Consider the following 22,690-nt stretch of genomic DNA (forward strand, 5'->3'; position numbering starts at 1 on the left):
CGAGCCAGCACAGCAGAAACACAGCATCGCGCAAGCAAACTGAAATCAACGCCAGCCTCCCCCCAAGCTTTTCGTTTGACCGCTTGATACGGTTGCTTTCCCACCGGTGACGCGAAGGGGCAGGGAAAGCCGGTCCTATCAGGCCGTTAGGGTTCGAGCTTCCCCCGGGCGTTCGTTCGCGAATGGCTGGGGCGGGTTGCCGGGCAGTATGGCTTCCGGAGTGGAGATGGTGAGTTGTTTAAGAAACGAAGTGGAGAGTTTGGTGGAACGTTCCTGTTGGAGTTGGAACTGGAGCTGTGGACTGGACATGGGATAGGATTAACCCATCATCAATCCCTCAATTCAGAGGAAAAGATGACTTGCTGGTGGTGAGAAAGTGGGGAGACAGCGGACAATTGGTACGATGCACGGATTCCTACCGAGTACCAACCTGAGGCTCCATAGATACGAGCGAGATAGTGATTAATTGCCCTCTGTGATGGATTGACTGTCAGGCCGAGGTCGGCGCAGGACAAGCGAGAGCCCACCGGAACTCAGTATGAGGGATTAATTGCCCGGGTCTCCAGCTGGCACTCTGCACGGGGCACTTGTTGGACCGCCACTAATTTGACTACGGCTGGTTTGGATGCATGGCGGTCGGCTGAATCCGGTTAGTTTCGCCTAAAACGTTGACTGTGGATGAGTAATACAGGGCTCTACCCAAATCAAGACAGAGTTTGGAGATTCAGGGCGATTCTGCACGAGAGAAAACCAGCCCCCGAACTGTTGATGCTCGATAAGTTCGGCTGTCCGAGACTAGTTATCCACTGTTCAGTGGTCACCACTCGGCCGCTAAGTTAGCTCTGTGCAGCTGGTCGAAGCATCTCTGTCCGAGATAGGGGACATGATTCCATACATTGTGGCGGTACGGTATGTATAGAAAATTACTTCAAAATACCACAACTGTCATCGGTATAGAAACGTAGGTATACTTACGGTACGCGACATGGGGACGAACATTGAAGACAGGAGGAGAGACAGCACATGGGCTTCGCCAGACACTGTCACATTTTTTAGAATCCTTACTGCTGAGATCAAGATTCGAAGCAAGGTCACCAATAATCAGAATGATCGATCGTTCGCCCAGGTCATCCGCGTCGTCAGGTGGAATTGGACCGGTATGAGTGCTCTCAGGGCATAAAGAGCCGTCCACAAGCAAGATTCCGACTCTATACCCCTTATCATGCTAGGACAAGTCAGCCCTGAAAAGACCAAAAAGAGATGTCTTGGCAGGTTCGTTGTCGAGGTCGCACGGCATGATCGACCGCCATAACTCTTTTCGGTTCTCCGTTGCTGCCAAGAAATCCCGCCAAGCACTGCCAAGCACTGCCAAGGCGCATCACGGTCGATCATCAGATTCCTTGTCTGGCTGCCCTCCTTGCGCAACCCTTCTTTTCTTTTTCCGTCCTTCTTTTTTCTTATTTATCTATCAGTTATTATTGTTATTTTTAATTAAACTATTGAGTGAGACGTTGACGTTGTTTTGGCTCGTTCGTTCCACAACAGCGCTTGGCACCTATTCAAACGGCAACAATGGCCGCGCCAAGACTAGACAATGCGCCTGTTCTGTCGTCTCCCTCATTCCCGTCCGCTTGCTGGCTTCCGTCATCCGATAACACAGCGAGAATGGAATGAAATGGAATGAATTGATGCCCGTGGCGGTGCTAGACGCCCAGTCCCGCCCCTATTCGGTCGCGAGTGTACACTAGTCGCTGTACACCTGCCATCCAGTCTAGCCATCCATCCACTCACAGTATACATCTCCATTCCCCTGATCGACCTCCTTGCCTCCCGCTGCCAACATAGATGCCAACTACCCATAAACCGCTTTCTATCCCTTCCGTGTCCAACAAATGTCCCGCCAAGAGTCATAGCCAGAGCCAGCGCCAACCCGACCAACTCCCCGCCAAGCCCGTCGGCCACTTCGGTCGGAATACGAAAGAGCCGGCCCTCCAGCCAAGACCACTCGTGTCCTGCCTGATTGATCCTGACCCCAATGGTTCCCTTCTTATCAGCAACACTGTATGACCTCATGATGTACGTCTGCGCCTCGCCGAGCCTACCTAGACAATCCCCAAAGTCTATCCATTCCCCCCTTCCCCCGCCAAGACAAATCCCCCGTCGATCATCACAGACACGGAAAGTCTAGTGGGAGGGGGTGTTCTTGGCGGGAATAGGCTGACAATAAATCTTGGGGGGGGCGCCCGCCTGCCACTCCGGGCCCCGGATGTACCGTCGATCAGGGAGAAGCCGGTAAAGCGGGTGTGACACTGCATGCGCCAAACAAAAAGAAAATATACCCCAAATAGAAAATATGGTAAACCTAAAAAAGCAAGCTGGCAGAAGAGTTGAAATGTACTACTACTGATAAGAAACACAGACACAGCCCGGCACACGGACAGACACAGATAGACACAGTTCCTGTGATCGACCGCAGCCCTTGTGCTGAAGAACTAGAACCCGCACCATACTATGATCGGGTTGCGCTTCGTTCTTGGCTGCGTCGCCGGTCATCTGCTGGATACTCACTTGCCTGCCTAGATAACCGCTCTTATCTATGCCATGCACAGGCTGGCGCTTGGCGTCTCAGTTGTCGTCTCCGTAATCTTCTTGCCTAGTTTTTTTTTAGTAGCAGGTGCCAGGCGCTGCGCAGTCGATCATTCTACTAGGGCTATGGGATCTACATACACTCTCTACATTCTCGTGCGCGGAATGTTCCTGCGGGAGAATCACTGCCTCGATGCATATGTATCGAAAAGCGGTTCACGATTCTAAGCTCCCTTGTACATGCTCGAACTTTCCCTTGCTTTTCTTTTTCTTTTTCTCACGAGATGGTCATTCGGCCAGTTTGGAAGTGAATCGCATCGCATCCCTTCCAAATAACGTTCTCCCTGGCTGGGCGCTGACTACCATCTCGCAGCGCCATGCAGCGGCTTGGCGGGCAGAGAACACCGAGAATGTCTGTTATGGGTAAGTATTCTCGGAGACAGGCTGGTGATGAACTAGTAGAAGACCGGCAGGATGGTTGATTCTTAGAGAAATGTAGTAGATGACGCATGAGTGCATGGCTTTACTTTCACTAGGAGTAGGTATACTGAGCTAGCACGCAGTTCGGCAAGAGCTATTGAATTAATACAGTAGAGGTGGTAACTAAGGCTGAAAGTTGTCTATCTGCTTGCATTGCATGTGTAGTAATGATTATGTCTGTTGAATTGCAGTAGCAGGGTGGACCTTGTGGATTGCATACTCTTGCCGGGATATATACAATATACCAAGTCAATATGTATATGACTTCATCCATCTCTGCCTTCACTCCCTAGCGTAACTACTAGAACTGATATACAAACAACACATACCAGACACGCAATGTAGCACAGAAGTGTATATCCCTAAGTATCCATACACTCCTCGCACCCCCACACATGAATGAATATCCCCAACCCCACCCACCCACCCCCATCTGATCATTTCGATCCGTCCACACAAACCAAGCCAACCACCCCAAGCTAGAGACTCCCTACCATATAATTCCTACCAAGTATACCCTCTCCACCAGTGCTGAAACAGCTCACGAGGCCGGTCAGAAGACAATTGCGTCATACCTGCCAGAAAATCCCACTCCTCATATACAACACCAACCTAGGTAGGCAGGTAGAGTTATCGTCTTGTGAAGACTACATAGTACCTATTATAACCGCGGTAGGGAACGAACCGGGGAGACTCAGTCAGGGATTATAGACGAATGATCGATTTGGGTGGGCTGTCTTTTTCGTTTCATGTGAGATTGGGTGTAGTTGGACCGATACTGGCATCTAACATCCCAGGGGAATTGTCTTGCCATGTGGGTGGGATGATACTCCAGTACTAACTCTTCTAGTCAAAATACAATGTTTAATCATGATGAGGGAAAATATAATTAATCCCGAAACGCTCGAAATGCAAAATACCAATGTACGTATATGTACCCAAGTTAGAGATAAACAAAGAAATGTACCGACAACAAAAGAATAGGATGAAATAAAGGAGACCCTCGATCGCCGGTCCGAAACACCGAGCTTGAAACAGACAAAGCAATCCAAAAATAAAGTAACTAACAAGCCAAAGAAAGTCCGCATACGATCATGACAGAACCAAAAAAAAAACCAGTCAATCACATTCGTCGGACTCCTCGGGCCGCGGTCTTCCGGCCAGCCCATTTGTGAATAGGACGCTGTCGTCGCTGGTGACGCGTCTTGGTCTTCTTCCACCATCTTGCGATCGTTTTCTGTGCCCAGAGGATACGGTCCCGGGTTTGCACGACAGCGGCGCAGTGTTGGGCTACGCTGTAGGCCAGAGTGCGGAGGTGGAGTTCGCGACGGGCGAGGACGCGACGCCAGGCGTTTTGCAGTACGGTGGCGGCTCGGGCTCGTTGGCTGGCGGGGAGGAGGCGAGAGCAGAGGAAGGCGAGTGCCCCGATGGTTAGGTCGCTGTCGAGGACGTGTGTCTTGCCTGATGGACCTGAGAGGACAAGGTGCGCTGGGTTGGTTGGTTAGTGTGGGTTTTGCAGGGGCATTGGTATGGTAGGTGGACTTACTGAATTCTGCGCTGCAGCCTAGTGCGCGGAGGCGGGATGCCAGCTTGGGCAGAGTCTTGGGCAGAGGATTGGACGGGCTATCTCCGCGGACGTACTCCTCGTATTCGTCTACGATGGCTGCATAGATCTTGCCGTCGCCAAAGCTTGTGCTGAAGTTCTCGAAGTGAAGACCTTTGAGCCCTGCGAGAATGGACACCCACCGTGTGAGCAGCGAGATGGACTCGTCGTTCTCTGCTTTTGAGTTGCTTGACTTCGCTCCGGTGAACCAATCTGCGCAGCTGACCTGCTCATATCCAAATAGGGAAATTGCCTTTTGCGTGAGTCGGTCAATCTCCTTCCTCAGATCATCCCAGTCGACGAGTTTGGCCAATCCCCATTTACTGACCAGTCCCCAAAGCAGGGAGACGGTTTTCTCGCGGTGACCGTCCACGATGTCTTCGGCCCGCACATGGGAAACAAGCTTCTTGGACGATGGCATGGCGGCCAACGAATCTAGTGCAATCTGCACGTTGAAAAGCTTCACCGCTCGGCCAAGACAGGGAAGTTTTAGGTTCTGAGAAAGCGACCACTGACGATCTGGCGATGGGCTTCCGTGCTGGGGAGTGAGGTCGGCCGCACCTGCGAAACTATCCGAATACGAGGTAAGCGGGTACAGCAGCTCTACCACCCTGGTCAGTCTAACCCCATCCCGGAGGTCCACAGCAAGGTTGTGCATGCGGAAGTCGTATTCCTCCAGTGGATGCTGCTCATAATCCAACTGGCAATCCAGATGGCCGAGCGCCTTCAGGATGTCCCCTGATGACGGGAGAAGAAAGCGAGCCAGGCCTTGCAACACGGCCGCCGATGATTTGAAGGGCGACGAAGCGAGGAAAAGACGACGGGGGATCGTTGTCCCTCCCATTCTGCCTTTGTCGAGAAGTATGATGATCATGATGCTGCGGAGAACCGTGCGACGATATGCGTGGCCTACTGCGGCTGGATCACTGCCACTAGTTTCTTTCGCGCTTCGATCTGTGTCCCGGTTTTGCAGCAGGAATGCGTCTAGGAAGCCCTCAAGCTTTTTCTTGAGCGAACGTTGAGTGTCCGATGCTGCTCTTGCATCGAAGCCAGAGTCCTGTGTCACCGGGGTCGGTATCCTCCTTCCAGTAATAGTTTCCATGGCGGCCCTCAGGGCTCGGAGATCGTACGTCCGTGTCCAAAGATCCAAGAATTTTCGTTTCATCCCCAAGTCCTGGGTGAGTCGACTGTTTTTGATGAGTACATCCTTTGGGATGCTCATAGCTCCATATAGAACAGACGCCTGAACGCGTTTATACAAATGCGTAAAGGAGGGATCTTGGTAAAGACCTAAGAGCTCATGCCGGAGTATGGCCGGGTCGTCGACACCCTGGCTTTCATCTGGTTGTCCAATTAGGGTATTCACCAATTGCGATATTACCGCTTCTTGGTGTGAAAGCCAGTCATCTTCGTACATTGCCGTGGTTGTAATGTTGTCGGGAATGAGGGGGTACTCGTCATCCAAACGCCTCACGCTAGACGAAACCTTTGTCCTGGAAAGAGCAGCGGTAGGTTTCGAGTGTCTTAGCGGCTTGGTGGTAGAGTCCCTAAGGATGGTCGATGCTTCGAGATTCACTGAGTTTGATTTCTGCCTGGCACTGATGTTGCTCTTCACAATATCGGTTGAAGTTTGGTTCGACCTATTCCGAGTTTTCAGGACCGCTCGCTGTAGGGACCCGTTTATAGATGCTGTAGAGAGCGGCTTGGATACAACCTTTTGACGGGAAGCGTCACCAGATCCACACTGTACCGACTTGGTCGCCTTCGAATCCTCAGCGGGGGGTTCCCAGAGCTTGTAAGGCTGGACTTTCTTCTCGCCCAGTACCGATCCCGGGGGAATGTTCTCTTTACCACCATTTTTCCCGACAACGTCAATTTGAATGGAGGATTCCTGAGCAATCTTCAAACTCGGTCGTAACGGTGGGCGATGGATCGAAGCTCGCGACTCGTTCCCGTGTCTTCTTCTGAAAGACTGCGTTTGTACACAGTTGGACTGGGTATCATCAGACACGGATTGCTGCGGAATTGATTTGACCGGACTGAAGATATCCATGAACGTGCTCGCAACGGTGGTCTCATCTGGTGGGACGTAGACCGTATCACGGTGGACGTCTGTCTTGCGAGGCGAGGGCCTCGACCGGGCGCTGCCATTGATCTTCACCAAAAACTCCCGATTGGCTGCCGCAGTGGCCTCCGGGGTAGGCACTGGCTTCACCGGATCAACAGTCTCCCTATATCGTTTCGATGGACTCGGCGCAAAGCTGACTTTGGGGCGGAACCTTTGGGCGGGCTGGGCGAGCAGCGAAGTCTTCCGGTTGACACCTGAGTCGGCCATGCTGTCGTCTCGTCTCCGTTTGTTGGTCACTTGATTTGATTTCGCATCGTCTTCCTCGTGAATTGCAAAGGAGGAGCCGGTCTTGGTGCGTCGTCTGGGCCTGGTTCCTGTCAAGACAGGCTTTTTCACCTCCATGGTGAAGTCGATGTTGCATGTTTCGTCGCCCTGATCTGCGCTGCTGTCCCACAGGCCGGTGACCGATGTGTTGTGATTGCTGCATCGGTCCAACCTGGGGATTCTTGACTTTGGCGGGCACGGCGTTCCGACGTCTTCTAGGAGGCCGGACATGATGTGTTGACGTGAATATAACAGATGTAAGTTACCATGCGCGTTAGCTTGGTGATGTTTGGGATTGTTGTCGTCCTAGGGGATCATCGCCTTCGCGGGGAATCCCGTCTACACTCGAAATGCAAATTCCGGTTGAATCGAGGGATAGTAGTGGGCAGCAAGGAAGCACGCGGGGGAGGAGACAAAAGGGTAATGATCGGAGGTGGGTGTGTTGACGGGTGTGAGATCAAGGTTTCCGCGCTGAAGTCGATATTAAATTCAATCTATCAGGATTGGATAAATGCCGTGTGTTTTAAATAAGCCGATCCGGGGTTAAAGCGAGTACCAAGGAACTGAGATAGACCAAGAGAGCGTTAAGGAGGAAGAATGGAGCCGGACGCGATGTTGACGTGTGGTTGCCCCCGCAACGTGGCTTGTGGGGCCTGGGTAATCGGGCACCCTGCCAGTTCGAGATTGTGTTGACCAGCCAGACAGGGGATTGAGAGGTTCTCTTTCTTTGGGGATCTACATACTACCCGAAATTGAGTATCGTTGAAGAGGGCCTAGATGAAAATATTGTTCATCAGCGGCCGATTCCCCAAGAGTTTGCTACCTATATCTATGGATGTCCTATATATATCCACGTCAATTCGATTCCCTGACGAAGTCTCGAAGTAGGCATGCTGTCGAATCTCATGACCCAGGCTGCAAACTTGAAAAGGAGCAACCAATCTTAATTGTGGTATATATCTGGTGATAACGGATCATTATTGACAGTATAAGATCCGTGAATAAGACTGCGGTCACTGGGAAAACATGGCATTCTACTACTGCTTGCTCTGTGGATAAGCTCAACCAATCATTGGTAGACCTCTCACGGAAGGTCTACATCTTGTGCACGCGGACTCAGTCTGCCAGAGCAACATATGAATCTTTGACACGCTATATCTGCGGCGTTAGAGCGGAAACGAAGCCATCCAGGACTCCGGATGTTACTCTCTTGAGTACATATTACACTGGCCTAGACAGATGACCATGGAAAAACTCAGAACGCGAGCAAGAGCTGGAATAGTCCGACCTGAGACAGGGTATGGTCAGTCTAGATTTGGAAGCTGCCGGTCCTCGCCATTTGAAGTCCTGTCCACTTCAAAATCGAAAGATTACGTTCCTTCGAGACGTCATACAGCCAGAGGCTAACGTGAGACACATATTATATGACACTTGCCCAACACTTTCCTGAGGACGTCTAAGGTAGTTGTTTGCGTCGTTTAAAATACTTGAAATCATTCCCCGGTCTTGATGGACGTGGGACCGAACTGGCTAATTCGCCTAGCCTACTGCTGTGCCCCAGGCAACAAACAGTTCCAACTTCGAGTCGTCTGTGTCGCTGCGTATAATGCTAAAGGCTCGTTGTCAACACGTCATACTGCAAAGAAGCTAGATGAGATGCGAGTTTGATGCTCTAAAAGGAAGGATTCTGCGAGCACCTCACGTAATGCTTAGTACAACAGTGGGTTACTCGTCCGGGGTAGAGGTCCATACATAAGTAAGACTATACGACGCAACGAAAGAATTATTCTGTCTTTTGGGTAAGAAGTTAGTCCCTGTTGCCATGCTGAGCTTGCACCATCTTCTACTGAAGGGACACTTGTTCCCCTACCAGAAAAGCAGCAGTCCATATCATGCACCGAGTGGAGCAGTGTGACTAGTTATACGACCTCCTTGCTATATATTGACCAAATACAACCAACTCTAAGCCATGATTACGTATCGCTAAATTTTGAACCAAATATGCTAATCTTAGATGGCTGACGTTGCAGGCTAGCCTTACGGTAGCTACTACTTCTATACCCCAGTGGTGTTTGATACCTGGAAAGATAGAGCGAACAAGATATCACTCTCTATGCGAATTACCTCTATTCAAGAAAGCTGGGAATTCATACAGACTACGGTGAAGTTGAGTTCGGAGTGAAGCAGAAGCATATGCCTGGTTTATAAAGCAACTGTTCGACATAACTTGAACGATGAAAGACGCCGGACATCTTGCACCAGATGAGAAATCGTTGGCATCTTGTCTATAGAAGAACAAATCCAGTCAAGAGTTTCGACTGGTGCCTGACGAAGAAAGCCGTAGAGTGCCTTATCATACGATGGTACTGACCCCAGGGTTCTGAAAACCCAGAGCAAAGAAGCGATCAGATGGAGGAGATCTAACTCCCGGCTTGAAGGAAATCTTCAAGATCTCATTAGAGCTACATATCTTGATTGTTATTCCCACATGGGCACTCAATTTGGAATGTTTTTCATTTGCGTCAATGTCTCAAGGCTCTCTACATATTGTTGACTGCCCTAAATCATCAACAGCTGCGGTAGCGTATGTCTCACGTGGTAAGTTCAATCGGCTATAAGGAGGCCGAAGTGACTGTGTGTATGAGTAGAAGTATATATAGGACACGTTTTGACGCCTTGATCGATACACTAGCCAATTATTTGAACTGTAATAGCATATAGAGCGCTCTTAAAGCATGGTGCATCATAATGCTAAGAAAGCAACAGAAAGCATTGACTGACTGGCTCTGAAAGGGCACGGGCATTCTTTCCAGCTCGCTCCCAACTCGGGCAACCATGTCACTGGAAAACCCCAAGCGCATGATCTTCTTCCCGGCCTTCTCGACAGTGGAAGCTCTGAACGAAAGGAATACATTAATCATTCGGTGACATACCTGGAAAAATCATCAAAATATTGTTACCCCTACGTTGCTTACATTACGTCAGGATGCGTTCTATCCCGCCTGCGGTGGCTCATTCATGCACACTGCATATCAGCCTGACACAGATCGTGGCTATGAAAACCGGTGAGAGCAAGGCTCGTGGCCGTGCAGACGCATGGTCCGGCATGGAATAAGGTTGTCGGTTGTGACCTTGCGTGGAAAGCTTTGGCCCTTCCAGCTCTTGTTTCAGATCTTCGCGGCGTAGATAGAGGGGTAAGCGAGGTCCTAGGAGGATTGTTGAACATCAGACAGCCTTGTGATAGAATGAAGACGATTTGGCTTTACTAGGCGACAGTATTAAATCTTGATTCACATGATCGCCAATCAGATCGTGGGGTAAATCTCTGAACTCTATTTATTATTGTGTCAGAACAGGCGCCGAGGTGTAGATTTGGTGGCTTGACGCAGGGAGCATCGATGGGGTGTTGCGGGTTGATTGGGTTTGAGTTCATGCGAGTCCAAATATAGCCCAACGTTGGAGTTTCATAAATGTCATCACTGACGCGTTTCAATCCGGCAAAGATAATGTTAATAAAACAAGAAGGCTGGGTTAATTTCCCTGAATGTTAGTGGTTCATCTCGCATGCATTATATCCAGGAATAGTCATGTGCGCCTGTTCTGGGACCGCAACCGGCGTCATGATGCAGACAGCCGGGTTTACAGAGAGCTCCAAAGGGTTGGGGATGATCGACCTGGCGACAAGAATCACGATTCCTGAACGGTCAACATGAAACCCTAGTGTCAGGTTAGTATCGTGTCTACTTTCCAGTCACCCACTTCTTGGACTAGATCGCTGATATCTGACCGCGAGTGGGAAAGGGGGATGGGACCTCGGCCTTTCCCCGCCTAGTCGGCATCATGCGGTGGCCAGGGGTTACTGTATTTTAATATCCATGGACGCCCGCATCCACATGTAGTTATCCTTGAGAAATGAACATGGACGACCGAGGTGTATAATGAGATCCGAGACGTGAGGAGGAGAAAGACACGAGGCCAAACCTTGATTGATGAAAGTGTATGGGAGAAATCAATAAAGTATACATGTGTAGAATATTGTATCTTCCGGTACAATTGACTACCAAGCCGTACCAACAGTCGAACGGGAGTGACCTCCGTCCACTTTCCCCCATCCAGTTTAGTGGCAGACCGGATTCTCGTGATTTCGTCCTCCGATTCGACCGGCGGCCAAATTAAACTCCCTTCCCCAGACCGTCTAGAGACCCTCTTTCGCCTTCAATGTTATTCTTGTCATGATTGCCTATTCTTGTTTCCCGTTACTGTCGTTGCATATTTTGCCTCACTCCTGACACTCTCTTCTAATCCTGGTCTTTTTTCTTACTCTTTTTTTAATCTTCTCTAGACCACTACTGCAGGACAAAGTTGTCCTAACTGTCAGGGGTTCAACATCTCTGACTACGCTTGCCGACATCCCATCAGTCGTCCCCCTCATTCCTCTCCCCCGTGAACGGTCGTCATCCCTTACGCGCCTTCGGTGGTACTCTCCCTCGACCGCCACTCCCTTTGTCGCCCTGGGATCTGGACGGAAATGGGCCGACGATAATTTCTGCGCTCTCTTATATGACTCGTCCTTCCCCATCCTCGAATTGATTTGCCGCCTGTCTCCGAATTGTCGCGCTTTCGCCACGGTTCCACTCCCCGATATACTCTTCTCGATCGACGCCCGCAGCGGCATGTTCCTAGGTGATGGAAGCCCTAGTTTATGAGAATTCTCCTTTGGCCGAGTACCTTCACGGTGAGTGGGAATGTTCCACGATGGTCCGACCGGAAATAATAACGGGTGGTCGGTTAGGGACTGGTGAACACGATCCAGATTGGCCGGTGAAGGAAAACGAAAGTACCGATGATGGCTCTGATATCAGCGCAACCAATTTCGCGCCCCGCGGCGCGTCGAAATTCCAGGATCGGATAAGGAACAAACTCCCCAAGCCGCTGGATCTGAGAGCGTCTCGTCAGGGGGCGGCCTTGGGGAAATTGTACGACGCTTGCATGGTATGCTCATGGCCGAATCATTTGCGGATGCGCGGAGGTACTGACTTTGTTTCGGTTGTTTAGGCAGTGTTGAACTCGCAGATCGGCCAGAGCGACAATGAGAAGTTCTTGGAGCAATTTGGTTATGTGATCGTGGCATCGCAATTACTCAACGAACACAGCGCCCCCTCGTACACATCCGCTGCCGATGTCCTCTCCAACGCCCACCCGACGGATCCGCCGTCCATGTCCGCCGCCTTCGGGGTCCAGGGAGCGGTCGTCACCGCCTCAACCTCGTTTTCCATCGCATGGCTTATACACTGGAGTCGATCTCGGACGGGTTCCGGGCTTAACCCTCGGAAAGTCGGAGTCCTGCTGGTGTTGGTTCCGGTCATCGGGGTGCTGTTTTATGCGTTTGCGAAGCGGCAATGGGTCAAATACGTACGCCATCAGGCCGTTGATGGCGCCATTGCTTTCGTGAGCAATGCACAGGCATTCGATTCGGCGGCGTCGGCGTCAGTCGTCTTCATTCAGGAGGTAGAGCTGGTCTCGAGGGGCTACCGCATGTGAGTCATCCCCGTGGAATTTTCACTGTTCGGAGTCACAGGCCGCTGACAAGCCTATAGAAGCACCCCACTACCCCCGATCAGTCGACTGGAGGATCAGGCCCAGACGCGCAGGTGTCTGAGGCTGCGCCGGACGGTCTCGGAATGCTTCTACACCATGCTAGGACGGTATATCCGCGCACAACGCACCCTGCAGCCCTTGACGGATACCGACAATCTTGCGAAATACCACGATATTTATGACATCACCGATGAGGAACTGGCCGAGGCGGAAACTGCCTTTGCCGAGCGAGAAACCGAGGACCAGTATTCGTTGCGCGCCCTCCGAAGCCTCTTTGGTAGGCTGTATCTTGTGCGAAAGAGTATCCTCTGCTGCCTCCTGGCGTTTGGGGCCGACGGTGGCGGCACTGATATCGCCCGATGGAGCACCGCAGTGGAACAGATGCGGGACTTGGCCGAGGTCACGGCGGCCAATATTCGGAAAATGAGTAACATCCTCAACGAGGAGGACCGTATGTGCTACACGAGTCGAATGAGGAACATCGCTGACTGTTGCTATCTAGGCGATGCCATCCCTCCCTCTCCGCTGCCGACAGCGTCCCCCAATAAGGATAATTTGCGGGCGCAATACCGAAAGCTGAACTCGTTGTCCCAAGGGATCCGTGCTCTGCACGCCAAGATGCATGTCTTGCGGGAGGCGTCGAACGCCGACATTGAAAATATGGATGCTACCGAGTTCGAGTCGAACCTCATGTCCCAGTATGAGTCGATCGGGACGGACATCCGCGGCTTGCTCCAAGAGTGGGAATCCGGCAAGTCAGCTTTGGTGATGAGCTTGGATCGACAGTCGATTGGGGAACGGTCTCGGCCGGGTAGTGGCTTCAGCGGGCTGAACCTGAAGGTCCCGGAGTCGCCCACGCCCAGTCTTGGGGGCGCTACGGCGGTCGAAGGCAGCCCGTCGGATGCCTTGAAAGCGTTGAATGGTGACGGACGGTCGGAATCGGGCATCATGGACGAGGCCGAGATCTACGAAGCTGTTGCGCTTCCGGCGCGACATAAACGAGCTTCTCTCACTCGAGAGGAGCGGATTGCGCGTGTCAAAGAGGACCGCGCCAAACAGGCGGCGGGCCGTGAGAACACCGATGCCAACACCAATATGCTCAAGGAGCTGCAGATGGTTATCAAACAACGACCAGCGGGGACGTCCAAGCGGGTCACGAGCGTCTGATAGCCCGTCGAGCCTTCTCCCCATTCTTCCCTTCGGTTCTCTTTTTTTACCACCTAGAGCTATACGAGGCCCTGAGACACGGGGCCGTACCACAACCATCGATCACAGCGGCAGGTTGATACCCATGTGCATAGAGCGGGCTGGTGTTGGAGGCGTTGATCTTTTGATCTTTTTACTTTTTACCCTTTTCTTCTTCATTTATTGTGTTCCTTCTTTCGACCTTTTATTTGTCTATCTTTCTGCTGTACAGTATTGGTTGTCTCGTTTTGCCAGTGTTGGATTATGTCTCTCGTTGCCGTACACTGAGCAGTGTTGGCTTTTCATTTGTCTGTATACTGTGGACTGTATACATCATGTTGGGGAAATACTAGACGAATTCCAAGATTTATACTCCTGGAAATTCTGTATATAATTGGGAATAAACAAGCTTCGAAGCTGCATATCCTAAAGTTGTCCACTTTAATACCAGCCCACCCGAGTAAGGGTGCTGCCTCAGGTACATATACACCGCGCTAACCCAAGTGGGTGATATGGCTTAAGGGCGGCAGACCGCGAACGCGACCCGCGACCGCGTTTCCCCACCGGCTTTCCTAACTTTGACTCTTTCGGCTCTCGAACGCGCCAGCCTGGTGGTCTATAATTCATCCAATTACTCCTCCTCCATCCCACCTATTTCTCTTGTTTTTTGTCAGATCTCCTATTCTGTAAGACCTCACATACCTCAATCCTTTCCATCCCCTCCATACTGACGAATTCCAGTCCTTAATTCATTTACCAATCCCTCACCACCTCGCCTATCCTTCACCGCATCGATACTCGGCGCACACACACACACACACACACACACACAGATCAAGAGTAAGGACACACCATCAGAGTCTAAAAAGCTGGCCTATATCTAACAACGAACCAGTGTTGGAAGCCCGCCTCGAACAAGCCAGTCTTCTGAAGCGCGTACGTCCCACCACGAACCCCAGCTACCCCCAGCGAACTCGCCCAGAACTGACAAACTCATTTGGTATATACAGGTCGTCGACGCCATCAAGGACCTGGTTCAAGACTGCAACTTCGACTGCAATGACTCGGGGATCGCCCTCCAGGCCATGGACAACTCGCACGTGGCGCTCGTGTCGATGCTGTTGAAGGCAGAAGGGTTCTCGCCCTACCGGTGCGACCGCAACATCGCCCTGGGTATCAACCTGGTCTCCCTGACCAAGGTGCTGCGCGCCGCCCAGAACGAAGACATCCTGACGCTCAAGGCGGATGACTCGCCCGATGCCGTCAACCTCATGTTCGAGAGCGCCGAGACCGACCGTCTCAGCGAGTACGACATTAAGCTCATGGATATCGACCAGGAGCACCTGGCTATCCCGGAGACGGACTACGCCGCTACGGTGGAGATGCCCGCGGCTGAGTTCCAGCGTATCTGCCGGGATTTGAACGCGTTGTCTGAGTCGGGTATGTTATTTATTACTTCACATGGTTCTTTGTGTTCTCATTCAAGCATATACTAATTGAAATAGTGGTCATCGAGGCCACCAAGGAGGGAGTCAAGTTCTCCTGCCAGGGTGACATTGGCAGCGGTTCTGTCACCATCCGCCAGCACACGAACGTCGACAAGCCCGATCAGAACGTCTCCATTGAGCTCGTAGAACCCGTCGCCCTCACCTTCTCCCTCAAGTACCTGGTCAACTTCTGCAAGGCCACCAACCTGTCCGCCAAGGTGCGCCTGTGTCTGTCGCAGGAGGTGCCCCTGCTGGTGGAGTACGGCCTGGGTAGCGGCCACCTTCGGTTCTACCTTGCCCCGAAGGTGAGATTTTCCCTTCTCTATTTACTACTACGATTTGTGATGATATGTTACTGACTGACTGGTACAGATCGGAGATGAGGACTAGATGCAGATATAATACGCGCGTACAAAAGTAGCATACTCACGATGACGAGAGGGAGCAGGATTTGATTTGCTTATGTTTGTTTGTTTGGTTTTGAAGTTCGAAATATCCCATGAATGTTTGCAGATGACCTTGAGTCTACATAATATATTAGACTATGGACCATGATCATTATTTTGTAGTTCGCAGTATACTGAGGGCTATCATAGTAGAGATATAGTATATAGAGATTTAGTTGAGAGAGAATATCTTCCATTGGCCTAAATAGGTTTGTGTCTATATAACCACCCACAACCGATATCAAAAAGTCCGTACCATAAACAGCAACAACAACAACCTAAACCCAACCCAACACATCGTGTTGAGAGGTAAGATTCCCACAAATTAGCGAGAATCACCAAGTTCTTTCCAGTTTCATAAACCTCAACGGCACAAACCCACCAAAAGACAGGTCCATCCAAAAAAGAAGAAAAAAAGGAGAAAAACTGACCTAAGAAAAAAGAGATGAAGCGCCATCCCACCAGAATAATCGGAATCGAATGATACCATTCTATCCCCCCCTCACCTTCCAAAGGAAGACAGAAAAGGAAAAGAAACAGCATGCCGCGTATTGCACTAAAGTGTCATGCGCTGAATCGATATACGACCCCGCACACACAATCTCTGCACCGACTCTCCCAGGGAGCTCCCTTCCCCGAAGGGAAAAAGAAACCCCGATGTTTCTGATGCCGGATACAGGTGTTGAGTCACACCAGGCCCTTGCGGGCAGTACCGGACCTTCCTTCCCCCAAAAGGGGAAGAAAGACGGGTTGAGTGTTCGAGATTCCTCCGAATTTCTCATTTGCGAAAGGACTCGGGGAGACCCCGAGTGACGAAGATGTGGAAATCTTTTCGTCGTGTGTAGCAAAGAAACGCAGCATTGGTGGGATGGCGCTTGGAAAGGGGAAAAAAAAAAAGGGAAGAAAATTATTGTGGGGGGCGGAGGGGTTTTTGTAGCTGTGTTGGGGGAGGCTCACCGCCTTGGGTGGGTTGGGATGACTGGGTGTGCGGTTTGTCTGTTTGGGAGGTTTGTCTTTGACCTGATGACTGTATGTCTATATAATCTCTTCTTGAGATAATTGGACTTCTTCTGCCTATTATTGTTGAAATTAGTATGATGGTATATTGGTTCTATTGCTTTACTAATACTAATGTAGGAAATACCGGTCTGGAGTTCAAGGTGCCGTGGTTTATATATATCGCTCGTTGCTATGGACATGCTTTTCTAACCACGGGTCATCGGGATAGCTTTTCCTGCGCATAGAGCTGGTAGGGACGTATCAAGAATGTCTACTATATGAGACCCAATCCTCCAGGCCAGTACGCTGAGTTTATCTGCTTAATACTTTGACTTGATACTGGGTGTGATGTGAAGCAGAAAACCGGGGCTTCAGGCATTTGAAACCATGGACAAACATATTTATTTCGCACAATCTGCCCGTTGTGTCATGTCCATTTTATATTGTTCAGTAGTCATGCATATGGCTTCAGACCAGAAACCTTAAGATCATCGCATGAGTTGCCTATCTTCACCCCATGTCTTAGTGCCCTCGTATTGCTTCTCGGCACAGCCAAGGCTCACCCCGCGCGAGGCTGACTTACAAATGGCTGTCGGGAGTTATCAAGACTGATCTTCAAGTATATAGCTGGAAGGCGACAGCACGTGGGTTTTCCCCATTGAGTCTCATCTATATAATAGATCATGGGATTAGGAAGCACACTGAAGCGCAAACTCGGCAAAAAGTCCAAGGGGACTAACACACCGGGTTCCCAAGAGACTGAAAGCCTTCAAGGGAGCCAGGCGAAGACTGTGACTGGGCCGGCCAAAACGCCCGATGGGTCTAATACACCAACTTCCCAGGAGAGGCGAGACCTTCAGGGTATCCAAGACAAAGGGAAGACTGCAGTTGGCTCAGAACAGGTGAAATCTGCTACAGGTCCTGGGATAGCCCTTTCCAACCCACGCATCGTCGGACCGCCACGAGATGTCAGCGAAGTGGAACTAGGGTTCCAGCAGATCCACCACCCCCTCGATCTCCAGACTGCGTTCGAGTATCGACCGCTCCAAGAGGGCCAGATTCGACTGCTCAAGATTGTCCTGCCGGGTATTTACCCGTGGTGCTCCTTGGAAGATCACTACATAGACAATGCGCCGCCCTACGCGGCCATGTCCTACGCGTGGGGTCGTCCTATAATGACGAGAGCCATGTTTTGCCAATACTACAACGAGAACATGGCAAGCTTTTCAATATCAGAGCACATATTGGAGGCTTTGAATAACCTGCACGGATACGTGCCGCATGGAAGCCTAATCTGGATTGATGGTATCTGTATCAACCAGAAAGATCCAGTCGAGAAGGCAGCACAGGTCGCCTTGATCCCTCGAATCTTCTCCAGAGCCCAGAAAGTTCTCTGCTGGTTGGGTAAACATGCGGATCAAAGTGATTTAGTCATCCCCAATCTTCCTAGATTGGCTGAGGCAGTTGAACAGGCAGGCCCACAGGGCACTCTGTCAATACAGCCAGCAGATGCCGCCCTTTGGGTCGCCACTGCCAAATTCTTCCGTCGACCCTGGTTTCATCGGCTGTGGGTTGTGCCTGAGATCCTGATGGCTCGAGAACTGGTTCTTGTTTGCGGCGATAAAGCCGTTTCATGGAATGGTTTCCGTGCCGCCGTGGCCAGGCTCACTGCTATAAGTCTTAACTTTGCGGAGCCAGGGCTGGCGGAACACTTCGACAGCGGTGGTCGCGGGATCGTGGAGCTAGGGAGGTGGCGCGACAGAATACAGGGGCTGGTGGAAACCGAGTTCAGCACCCACGAGTTCATTCGTCTTCTGTTGTGGTCGTGCCAGAGACAGGTTACCGAGCCAGTCGACAGAGTGTGGGCGTTGGCTGGGCTTGCGCCGCCGCATATGCGACAGGCGATTGCACATCTGGCCGATTACTCCGACCACGCGCGGTCCAACTTCCACAATACATACAAGGCTTTTGTACGCGCGTTTCTCCTGCATGACGAGCGGCTTTCGCTGCTTGCGCTGGTGGCCCTGCTGCCTCGGCACCCGAACGTTCCGTCCTGGTGCCCAAACTTCTCTCACTTCCTAGAGATGCGGCAAGAAGGAATAGTACAACTATGGCACAAGCGATACAATGCCGGATACACGGATGATCTGCCCTACAAACCAGACGTTCTTTTCCTATCACCAGAACTCAACCAGCTGAAAGTGAGAGGATTCGTCATCGACAAAATCCACCGCGTGGGCACGTTGGTAAACAAGGCGAACAGAGGCGTCGGGAACGACCAAAGACTGCTGTACGATTCCTGGTGCTGGGAAGTCGCGAAGACTGTCTACGGAGACTACAAGGAGGCGTTAGACGCGCATAGCCGCACCTTAATCGCTGACCGGTGGGACCATGTCCGACATATGCTCAGCAGAGATGGAAATGCGGACGGCTGCAGCGTGCCAGACCTGATGAGCGTTTATGTAGCCTGGGTGAAATCTCTGCAAGATGGCTTCCAACCAGATGCGGAATCTGTTGAGATGCAAGAGGCTGTAGGAATGTTCGAAGAGTTCTGCAGGATAACGATTCTGCGGTGTTATGTCTCGACGGAGGGCGGTCGCGTTGGTCTTGCGCCTCATGCGGTGAAGACGGGCGATTTGGCTTGTATTTTTTATGGGGCGGATACCCCGTATATTGTTCGGCGCACTGAGGATGGGTCTAGGGTGATGCTGGTTGGGGATGCTTATGTTCATGGGATTATGTATGGAGAAGCACTGACGATGGCTCCGAGTGCTGGGAGGGGGCCGGATGAGGAGTTTGTGATCGAATGATGTGCCGTTTATCTGGGTTATGTGGTGTTTGAACGATGGTCCCCAGAGAGACAGTAAAGTATATTATATTTTGATTAGACTGTTGTCAATTTTAGGTGGTGCCTCATGCACTATTGTACCAGACGTGAGGATACAAGCAGCGGCTTACGTCTCTTTGGAAGGCACTGGTGCTGTCGCGACTCAAACACGCCCCATGCAGCGCCTCCCAATTGTTCCAACTGGTCTATTCAGCCAGACCCAATCGCCACTGCGACGAACCGGTCCCCAACTCAAGAGCGCCGAGATGATAGAGCTGACCCAGGCACACAGCAAAGCCCAATCGCTTCGCCCTTCCGTTTAACTTGGGTGTTTATGAAAACAATCGTTATTAATGCCCTGACCAAACAATCTAATATGGTCTGGACTCAAAGTCACATCCGTGACCGGATAGACAAGCCGGCCACCTAGCGACTCCCACTCGCCACTCAGCGCCATCCCAACAGCGATGCAGAAACTGATTATCCTCCACCACGGCAAACAACTCTAGTCTTTTCGGATTTTAATTGACGTTTGTGACAAATTCAGCCAGACTCTTCCTACTACGCCCTGGATTCTATGGTGTAGCGAAGATAGGAAATTGTGAGACTGGTGTTGAATAGGACACGTGATGAATGGAACCCTATCCTGCTCGGCTTTTTTCTCTCTCTTTTGTTCATTATTTCTGTCTTTCTATTGTTTCACCGAGTTGGTGGTGCCCAGACTTACTTGAAGATACTGCACCATATTCTTTACTTTGTTTGTTAGCCACTGTTGGAGAAGATGTGTAGACTTAGGTAGGAAATCTACTTGAGCCGATGCACGAGCTTTGAGGATGTTCCCCTTCCAGTATTGAATATCGGGGCACTACCATAATATTACACTCTCAAATGACTCTTGAACTCACTTTGCATAACCTATGGCTCAATATATATAAGTATCTCAACTAGAGCAACATCCATTCGTCCCATCCTGCCTAAGCCTTAACAACATCAAAGCCCTCCTCCCAATTATCCAAAGCACCCCGAACCTCAATCGTATAAGCAGGAATACCAAGACTGTAGCACACCGGTTCATAAACCTTTCCAGGAATGCTACCACCCATGTACGTCGACCTCGTCGTGGGAAAGAGCGTTCTGTCGTTGAGCTGGACAATGTGCTCCTTCCACTTATCCGCTGCCTCAGCCTTGGCGTTGATGTACTTGATGCCGTTATTTTCCATTTTGGCAATCGCGTCCGCGATCCACCTGCCCTGCACAGCGACGGACGTGGGCCCGTTGCTCAGCAACGTCGGGCCCTGCGGTCCGTAGATGTGGAACATATTTGGGTAGCCGCTGACGGTCATGCCGAGGTAGGTCTTTGCGCCTGGGATCCATTCCTTTTCGAGCCCGGTGCCGTTGATGCTCTTTAGCCCGAGCTGGGTCATGACGCCAGTGACAACATCCTGTAGTCTATGTTAGTGTTTCTGTGTGGACATTTATCGGTAAGGGTGAATTCAGTGGAAACTTACAAAACCAGTGGCAACGGCAATCACATCGAACTCGTGGTGAGTTCCGTCCTCAAGGGTAATACCGGTCTCGGTAAACTCCTTGATTGGGTTATCCTTGATGTTGACCAGATTCACAGACTCGCGGTTAAACTGCTCGTAGTAGTTGTTCTCAAGACACGGGCGCTTGATACCGAAGTAATGCGGCATCTCGTTGGGAGCGAGTAGTTCCCGTAGCTTGGGGTCACCAATGCGGGCGCGAGTCTTCTTAGCCCAAAACTTGTACGACTCCCTGTTGGCGTCAGGATTGATCAGGTTATCTTTGTAGAGGGCGACCCAGTAGCGGAAGCCGCCCTCTTTCCAGACGCGCTCGTAGAGCGCCTCACGCTCCTCGGGCGTGTCGTCGAAGGTGTTCCGCTCGCACCAGTCGTATATGAAACCGGCAAAGCTGGTCTCGCGGTAGCGGAACAGCGCAGGGTAGTAGGGCTTGATGCGCTCCTGCTCCTCGACGGTGAGGTCACGTTTGCGCATTGGTATGGCGAGGTTGGGCGTTCGCTGGAAGACTTTGAGGTCGCCGGCTTTGGGGCCCCACGCTTGTGTGATCTGCACTCCTGATGCGCCGGTGCCAATGATAGCGCAGCGTTTGTTCTTGACGTCGACTTCAGCGTCTGGCCAGAAGGACGAGTGGTGCACCACGCCCTTGAACTTGTCCATGCCGGACCAAGGGGGGATGTATCTCTTGGCGGCCTGGGCTTTATATTAGTCGATTGACATGCTGTGATAAGAGTGATGTATTAACTCACGAAACCGGTTCCTAGGACGAGGTACTTAGTCTTAGTCGTACGGCCATCCGCAGTCTTGACGTTCCATTTTCCCTCATCAGTGTCGAACTGCGCGCCAACCACGACGGTGTTAAAAGCGCAGTCTTTCTTGATGCCAATGACCTTGTCAACGTGATCGAAGTAGGCCCGTAGGTCTTTGTAGTCGGGGTAATTGCTGGGCCAGTTCCACGTGTTGTAGACCTCAGGCCAGGAGAACTCATACTCGGGGACCTCGGAGTCTACGCCCGCGCCGGGGTAGCAGTTCCATCGCCAGGTGCCGCCTGTATCGTTGCCAGCCTCGAATATAACCGTCTTTAGGCCGCGATCACGGAGGGTCTTGAGCATGAAGATACCGGCTGTCTTATGAGCAGATGGACGAAGCGGTTATGGGGAAGTGGCTTACCAAAACCGGCACCCACGACCAACGCATCGACTTCGAGGTTTTCGGCATATGGCCCGGTCTTCTCGGCGTGGACCGTCGAGTAGTCGGTGAGCTCAGTGTTGAACTTCTTGGGCAACGTGTCCGTTGGTCCTAAGCTACCCATTGTGAGTAACAGGCGGATCTCAGTAATGTGGAACTGTAGTGATGTTGCTCCTCAGAAGGTGGGTAGGTTGTGATATCTCGGACAGCTATTTATATTGCCCCATTGCCTATACATTCCTTGCCGCTCAGCTAGCCACCAAACACTGCCTGCAGTATCACATGAGTTGCTGTTGTACAAGTGTCTCGATTTCTGTGTCTTCGATATACTGTAGGCATCGGTACTGCATACATCTGACCC

At 51.2% G+C, this 22,690-nt stretch overlaps 4 protein-coding genes across 4 annotated transcripts; 2 read left to right on the top strand and 2 right to left on the bottom strand.

The window, feature by feature from the left end:
- Positions 1–4,255: 4,255 nt before the first annotated feature.
- On the bottom strand, positions 4,256–7,292 carry sha1 (putative calmodulin-binding protein Sha1; the record flags this gene model as incomplete). Its single annotated transcript, XM_024833113.1, has 3 exons — positions 4,256–4,554; positions 4,613–5,188; positions 5,231–7,292. Coding segments are annotated over 3 exons (2,937 nt in total), but the record flags the coding sequence as incomplete, so codon positions are not given.
- Positions 7,293–11,816: 4,524 nt separating this feature from the next.
- P168DRAFT_317932 (proliferating cell nuclear antigen) lies at positions 11,817–15,721 on the top strand (the record flags this gene model as incomplete). The annotated part of the gene is made up of 9 exons (XM_024840153.1): positions 11,817–12,053; positions 12,117–12,598; positions 12,659–13,110; positions 13,162–13,820; positions 14,678–14,684; positions 14,740–14,780; positions 14,855–15,284; positions 15,350–15,636; positions 15,704–15,721. The coding sequence occupies 9 exons, from the start codon at positions 11,817–11,819 to the stop codon at positions 15,719–15,721; spliced, it is 2,613 nt and encodes an 870-aa protein (XP_024693488.1).
- Positions 15,722–17,459: 1,738 nt separating this feature from the next.
- On the top strand, positions 17,460–19,586 carry P168DRAFT_317933 (uncharacterized protein; the record flags this gene model as incomplete). The annotated part of the gene is made up of 1 exon (XM_024840154.1): positions 17,460–19,586. The coding sequence occupies one exon, from the start codon at positions 17,460–17,462 to the stop codon at positions 19,584–19,586; it is 2,127 nt and encodes a 708-aa protein (XP_024693489.1).
- A 991-nt stretch (positions 19,587–20,577) lies between these two features.
- P168DRAFT_234205 (flavin-containing monooxygenase) lies at positions 20,578–22,453 on the bottom strand (the record flags this gene model as incomplete). Its single annotated transcript, XM_024833404.1, has 4 exons — positions 20,578–21,045; positions 21,112–21,834; positions 21,891–22,264; positions 22,312–22,453. 4 exons carry the CDS (start codon positions 22,451–22,453, stop codon positions 20,578–20,580), a joined length of 1,707 nt encoding a protein of 568 aa, XP_024693490.1.
- Between the last annotated feature and the right edge of the window lie 237 nt (positions 22,454–22,690).

This window comes from Aspergillus campestris (assembly GCF_002847485.1).
Source record: "Aspergillus campestris IBT 28561 chromosome Unknown P168scaffold_5, whole genome shotgun sequence".
Taxonomy (NCBI): Eukaryota; Fungi; Ascomycota; class Eurotiomycetes; order Eurotiales; family Aspergillaceae; genus Aspergillus; species Aspergillus campestris.